The following is a 6230-nucleotide window of genomic DNA, read 5'->3' as shown; positions in this document are numbered from 1 at the left end:
GGGGGGGGGGGCGCCAGCACCACGGCCAGCATATGTGGCAGGACACCAGACTGCTGTGTGGAAGCTGCTCTCCTTCCACCTTTCATTTGGGTTCCTGGAATGGAACTCAAGTGGCCAGGCTTGCCCTGCAAGCACCTTTATCTGCTGAGCCAGCTGGCTGGCTCAACATCGTGTATTGAATGAATCACGAAACCTGGAACTTTAATATAACTCACTAGAGTGTTACAGTTGAGGCGTGGTGGCCCACGCATGTAACCCCGGCATTGAGAGGCAGGAGGCAGGGTGGTGACTTTGAGGATAGCTGGGCTATGTAGCAAGTTCAAGACCGTCCAGGGCTGGAGAGTAAAGCCTGATCTTTAGAAACTAGCACCTTAGGTAGGCAGCATGCGGCACACCTTTAATCCCAGCACTTAGGAGGCGCCTGTCTTGAGCTCAAGGCTAGCCTGGCGTAGGATACAGGACAGCCAGAGTTACACAGAGAAACCCTGTCTCCAAAAACAAAAAAAACCCGACACTCCAACTCCACCCCCACAAATGAGTTAGGGGAAGGAAGGAGAAAAATACAATTTATTTTTCTAGAGTTGGCCTCAGGTTTCACATTCTCATTATCGGATAACTATAAGGGATGCCCAGAAAATTTTAAAGTTCTCTTTTTTTCTTTTTAATGATGCTGGCGGTCAAACCCAGACATCCTAGATAAGCACTCTACCATGGAGTTTTAACCCAGCCCACCGTGTGAACACATACAGTGTGTATCAAATAATAAGCACCTACTGCGTGCTCCCCTGGAACTGTCCGCTTACCCAGTGTGACCAGGGTGAGGACCATGCTAGCGACCAGAGCGGCCAGGAGAGGCTGACTGCAGTACCGGGAGGATCTGGGCCTGAAAAGCAATCCACACGCTCACCACAGAGTCCTCCGAGGCATGGGCACACCAGGAGCTCTCTCATCCTCTGTCTGGCTCCTGGCAGCCCGATAGTGAGCATGGTTAGTCAAGACTGGGGAACAATGCTTGTTTATTTTATAATCTAATTTGATGGTTTTGGTAAAAACAAACAAACAAACAAAAAAAAAAAAACAACTTTGTAGAGATTCTGACCGTTGGGAGTAAAGAACTGTGCTATACTGCGCACAGACCTGTGCTAGACCTGCTCTATGCAGTTAGCACCAGCTCAGGCCTTCTCTCTTTATCCCCATGTCAATGGCTGCTCGGTTTTCAGATTTATGTAGAATCTCTACAGTTTTGAGAGTGAGCCTCTTTATTTTGGGCAAGCAGATTGTCTTTGCTTTGCTAGCTCGGTGACGGTTGTCTCCAGCTTGCGGACTAAGCTCCTACCATGAATCTGAAGTCACACACCAGTTCAGAATCCAACTGACTGATTGTGCCTGCCTTGCCCTCCGCCCTGTAGACATTAGCTCACACTAGACCCCTGGGACTAGACCCTAGGGGATTCATCGACTGAGTTATTGGTGGTGCCCTCACTGTCTCCCATTGAATGGCCTCTTACACGGAAGGGAATATTTGTTAAAACTTAAACTGAATCTGCCCGAATCTCTGCAACTTTTACGGCACTGAGGTTGCACTAAGCATGCAAAGGGGCGGACACAACTGCCATCAACAACAGGAACAGGAACAATGGGGCAGGCGGCAGTTAAGCAACGAACAGGAATCCCAGGGAGCACCTGCACCGCTCCCACAGGTAAGGCCTGCCTGGCCTAAGACTTACCTTAACAGAACGTAGAACTGGAGGAGCAGGACGCTAATCCCACACAGGACCCCCGTCACCTGGCTGCGTGGACACAGGGAGGTACACCTTTAGGACTTCAAGGAACCAGGTTCAGATTCTGTCTTAAACTAAGCAAAGGTGGATTGCTAGCTCGCTGTTCGGTAAAAAGCTAATGGCTGCCATCAGTCTGCCCCTGCCTCAGACCAGGTGCCGCTGATAGCAGTCGGAGGCAATCTGCAGACCCTTTGCCATGATTCAGTTAATGTTATGAAACAACACACAAGTTACAGTAAGAAGTATTAGCTCAAAGTAAGAATAAATAGAAGATACAAAGCTTAATAGTTGCAATTAAATAAACGTATGAGTATCTTACACACAATATCTCATTTAGTAATCAAAAGCTCTATAAAGTAAGTACCATGGGCCTCCCTCCTTCTTGCCTTTTTCCTTCTCTCTTTTTTTTTTTAATAGGATTTGACCATAAACTCCCTATATGGACCAGGCTAGCCTCAAACTCACAAAGATCTGCCTGCCTTTGCCTTCTAAGTACTAGGATTAAAGACATGCAATATACACGCACCCATGCATACATGTGCATGCACACACACATTGTTTAAGAGACCAAATCTTACTATGTTCCTCAGGTTGGCCTTGAACTCCTGGGCTACCACAGTCTTTCTGCCTCAGCTTGCCAAGCACTGGCACTAGAGACACATGTCACCAGGCCTTGGGTCCCCATGTTAAAAATACAGAAGCTGTTGGGCGGTGGTGGTGGCACATGCCTTTAATCCCAGCACTTGGAAGGCAGAGGCAGGAGGATTTCTGAGTTTGAGGCCAGCCTGGTCTACAGAGTGAGTTCCAGGACAGCCAGGGCTATACAGAAAAACCCTGTCTGGAAAAAACAAAAAACAAAAAACAAACAAAACAAAAAAAATGCAGAAGCCAAGGCTCAGAAAATCTTGAGTTGTTCAAGGACAGACAGCAGCAGTCAGTGATATACCTAGGATGGGAGCCGGCACCCCGCTCTTGCCCCCTGGCAGGTTGAACCACCCTGAGTGTGGACCCAGTTAGCCTGCGACCAAATGGGAATCACTGCTCACTGCTGCAAACACTTTCTAAATTCTTCTTTGTGTTGTGTCAGTGACCTATAAGCAAGACCTTCATCATAAAATACTAATCCACCCCTCAGCCCGGCCGTATTCACCTCAGATTTTATTAGTAGCACTTAGGGCTGAATGACTATAGGATGTTCATAGAAACAATTACTGCTCTTTCAGATGAGGTCCTAAAAGAATAGATGCCTTCAAAATCTACACTTTTAAAACACTTGAAGCATCATCAGAACAAGATATAGAAAGCTACCAGTTCAAAAGAAATATCCGCAGTTGTGCGAGGTGGTCCGGCTGGACTTGTCCTTTAACAGTGGGCCAATGTGGCTTTAGACTGGGCATCTGGAGACGGGAAAGAACTGCAGAGTCACAGCGCTCTTCAATAGTGGTAGTCATGAGTTAATGTTTGCATCACAGTGTCTTTTACACTCAAAAGATGGGTGATTTAGAAGTAAATTTCAGGGGCTGGAGAGATGGCTCAGCGGTTAAGAGCACTGACTGCTCTTCCAGAGGTCAATTCCCAGCAACCACATGGTGGCTCATAATCATCTCTAATGGGATCCAATGCCCTCTTCTGGTGTGTCTGAAGACAGCTACAGTGTACTCATATACATGAAATATAATAATTCTTTTTTTACAAAAAAAAAAAGTAAATTTCAGTTAAACTTGAAGACTGCCCCAGGAAGCAATGAATTTTTTGATATAAAGTGCTGGGGAGGGACACTTACAGCCTGAGCCTGTGCGACCTCGGCAGCCAGCAGTGCAGGTGATAGGCTGTGTGGAGCAAACAAAAGTGAATCATGGCGGCACTTACAGCCTGAGCCTGTGCGACCTCGGCAGCCAGCAGCGCCGGTGACAGGCTGTGTGGACCAAACACAAGGGAATCATGGCGGCACTGGTCCGGTAGCAGTGGTGGTCAGAACAGTTCTGAGATTCCACACCCGTCCGTCACCTCCATGTTGGGACTGAGCACCATGTAGGAACTCACTGTAACTTAATTCTGTTGCTTGGAGGGTTGAGAGCCTAGCTGAGATGGCTGGATATCTGAGACAGGTCCCCAGTGTGACAAAGGACAAAGACTGCCCCCCCCCCCCCCCCCCCCCCGTACACTGAGAGATCAGCTTCCACCAGCCTCCTCCTTCTCCAGGGATGGAAGGGAACCCGAGCTCCCGCAGAGCACAAGGTGGGGCTTGGTGCACTTTGTTCTCTCTCTGCTTCCAGACAGTCTCTGGACCCCCTCCACACCTTACCTCCTGCCACTCTGCCCTCCCTTGGGGCACAGCGTCTAGAACCTGACTTGGGTGTGCCCAGGACTGGCATGAGGGACCTCCCAACAAGTCCCGGAAAGCTTGCTCAGAAGTCGGCAGGTATCCCAGTTTCCCTGAAGACTACAGTTCCATGGAGATACTGCCTTTTTTAGAGACAGAGTCTCCTATAGCCCAGGCTGCCCTTGAACTTAAGGTCCTTGTTTCTCCCAGCTCTGCAAGGGGCGGGCACTTTGTATGGGAAGTGAATAGAGAGGTAAGGCTGGAAGGGAAAGGATTAGCAAACCATGGTTTTGTAATGAGAAAGGAGACGGGAGACCTCGAAACCATTACTGTTTAACCCCTCCTTTTCTTCTTCTGAGGTGGAGGGAAACACCACTGGAGATTGAATGTAGGGGACAGCTGCATGTGAGGCCAGTGCTCCCAGTGAGCTCAGTGCTCCCAGTGAGCTCTAGCTGCACCTCCTAACACATGCTCAGATCCATTCCTGCTACCTGCCACAGTTTCTTCTCTTGTTTCTTCAAGAGAGATATGAGTTACTGTTTGTTTGTTTGTTTTGCTTGTTTGTTTTGCTATGCAGGGAATTGAACACCTCATATGTATTAGGCAAGTGTCCTGTCACTTGCCTATATCCCCAGCTCTGTGAATTACTTTATTAAAATTTCATCACAAAACTCAAGTGGCACCCATCAGTAAATACTCATTTCAACTTGAGCCTAAGAACAACCCATGGGTTTGCTGAGCTACATCAGGTGCATCTGCTGTCTCCTGGGCTTGCCGTGGGAATGAGGATCTTGGCTGTGCTTGGCTAGCTTCTGATGGCCAGTCACATATCGAGAGGCCAGTTGTCATCTCAGCCGGGTACCAGCTGTCATCCCAGAGCAGTCTACCCTAGAGGCATCAGAGGATAGGAACATGGCTGCTACAGCTTAGCTGAGTGTTTCCTCAGAGTCCGTGTGCTGAAAGCTTGGTGTCCAGCGTGGCTGTGCTGAGGAGATGGGTCCTTGAAGGAGAGATGCCTAGTGGGAAGCAAGAAGGTCATGAGAGTGAACTGGTTCTCAGGAGAACAGGTTTTTGTATTTTGTTTTTGTTTTTCAAGGCAGGGTTTCTCTGTGCAGCTGTTCCTGGCTGTCCTGGAACTCACTCTGTAGACCAGGCTGGCCTCGAACCTTCCCAAGTACTGGGCTTAAAGGCATGGTCACCACTGCCCCTCTCTTTATTATGTTAGTATAATAACAGAAACCACCTCTATGATAGCCTTTAAGTGCTAGGCTCAAAACTAACACATTATCTTTGCTGCCATATTCTTTTGGGCAAATCAAATCATAGGAAGAGAGCGGTGTATCTCGTTCCCTTCTGGGAGAAGCTGCATCCTTGTGAAAGCGAAGGGCAGGGGGTGAAGCCCATTTTGCAGTTCAGCTCAGTCAGTGAAGCCAAGTATTTGGTCCCCTGTCTGCAGGGAGAGCCTGATGACGTCGAGAGATCTGTAAATGAACGTGTGTCCTCTCCCCTTTGTAGACAGCGTCGGTGTCAGAGGGTTGCATGTGGGTAAGCAGCCCCACCGTCTCCCCATGGACTCATCCAAGAAGACGGAGGTGGTTCTCTTGGCCTGCGGCTCTTTCAACCCAATCACCAACATGCATCTCAGGCTGTTCGAGCTGGCCAAAGACTATATGAATGCTACAGGTAGGCACAGCGACCCAGCTAACTAAGACTGTGTTTGTGTGAATGCCTGATCCTGGACACAAGCGTGTTGCCCTGCTTCCAGGCACAGGAACTTAGCCAGAAAAGGTTAATGGGCTCAGTGGGTAAGAGTGCTTGTAGCAAAGAATGTTAACAGGAAGTTGTGAATAAGGCCAAGTGTGATGGTGCATGTCCCAGCACGAGGAAGTCTGAGGCAGGTGGATCTCTATGAGTTTCAGACCAGCCTGGTCTATATAGCAAGTTCCAGGACAGCCATGACTACACAGTGAGACCTTGTATCAGGGAAAAATAAAAAATAAAAATAAAAAAGAGGAGGAAGAAGAAGAGGAGGAGGAAGAGAAGGAAGAAGAGGAGGGGAGAGGAGGAAGAGGAGGGGAGAGGAGGAGGAGGAGGAGGGGAGAGGAGGAGGAGGAAGAGGAGGAGGA

At 48.7% G+C, this 6230-nt stretch overlaps 1 protein-coding gene and 1 long non-coding RNA gene across 2 annotated transcripts in view; one reads left to right on the top strand and one right to left on the bottom strand.

The window, feature by feature from the left end:
• The window catches only part of Nmnat1 (nicotinamide nucleotide adenylyltransferase 1), an 18921-nt gene that overhangs the window by 6216 nt on the left and 6475 nt on the right, over nucleotides 1-6230 (top strand). Inside the window, exon 2 of the mRNA XM_031379498.1 lies at nucleotides 5620-5787. Coding sequence (XP_031235358.1) covers nucleotides 5673-5787 — 115 coding nt within the window. The 5' untranslated portion in view covers nucleotides 5620-5672. The remainder of the gene's footprint in view (nucleotides 1-5619; nucleotides 5788-6230) is intronic.
• The window catches only part of LOC116097036, a 2713-nt gene continuing 1180 nt past the window's right edge, over nucleotides 4698-6230 (bottom strand). The window contains exon 2 of the long non-coding RNA XR_004121190.1: nucleotides 4698-5120. This is a non-coding gene — a long non-coding RNA (uncharacterized LOC116097036). The remainder of the gene's footprint in view (nucleotides 5121-6230) is intronic.

This window comes from Mastomys coucha, unplaced genomic scaffold (assembly GCF_008632895.1).
Source record: "Mastomys coucha isolate ucsf_1 unplaced genomic scaffold, UCSF_Mcou_1 pScaffold18, whole genome shotgun sequence".
In the NCBI taxonomy this organism is placed as follows: Eukaryota; Metazoa; Chordata; class Mammalia; order Rodentia; family Muridae; genus Mastomys; species Mastomys coucha.
The sequence above is the reverse complement of the archived record's forward strand: the minus strand, read 5'-3'. Positions and strand labels throughout refer to the sequence as shown.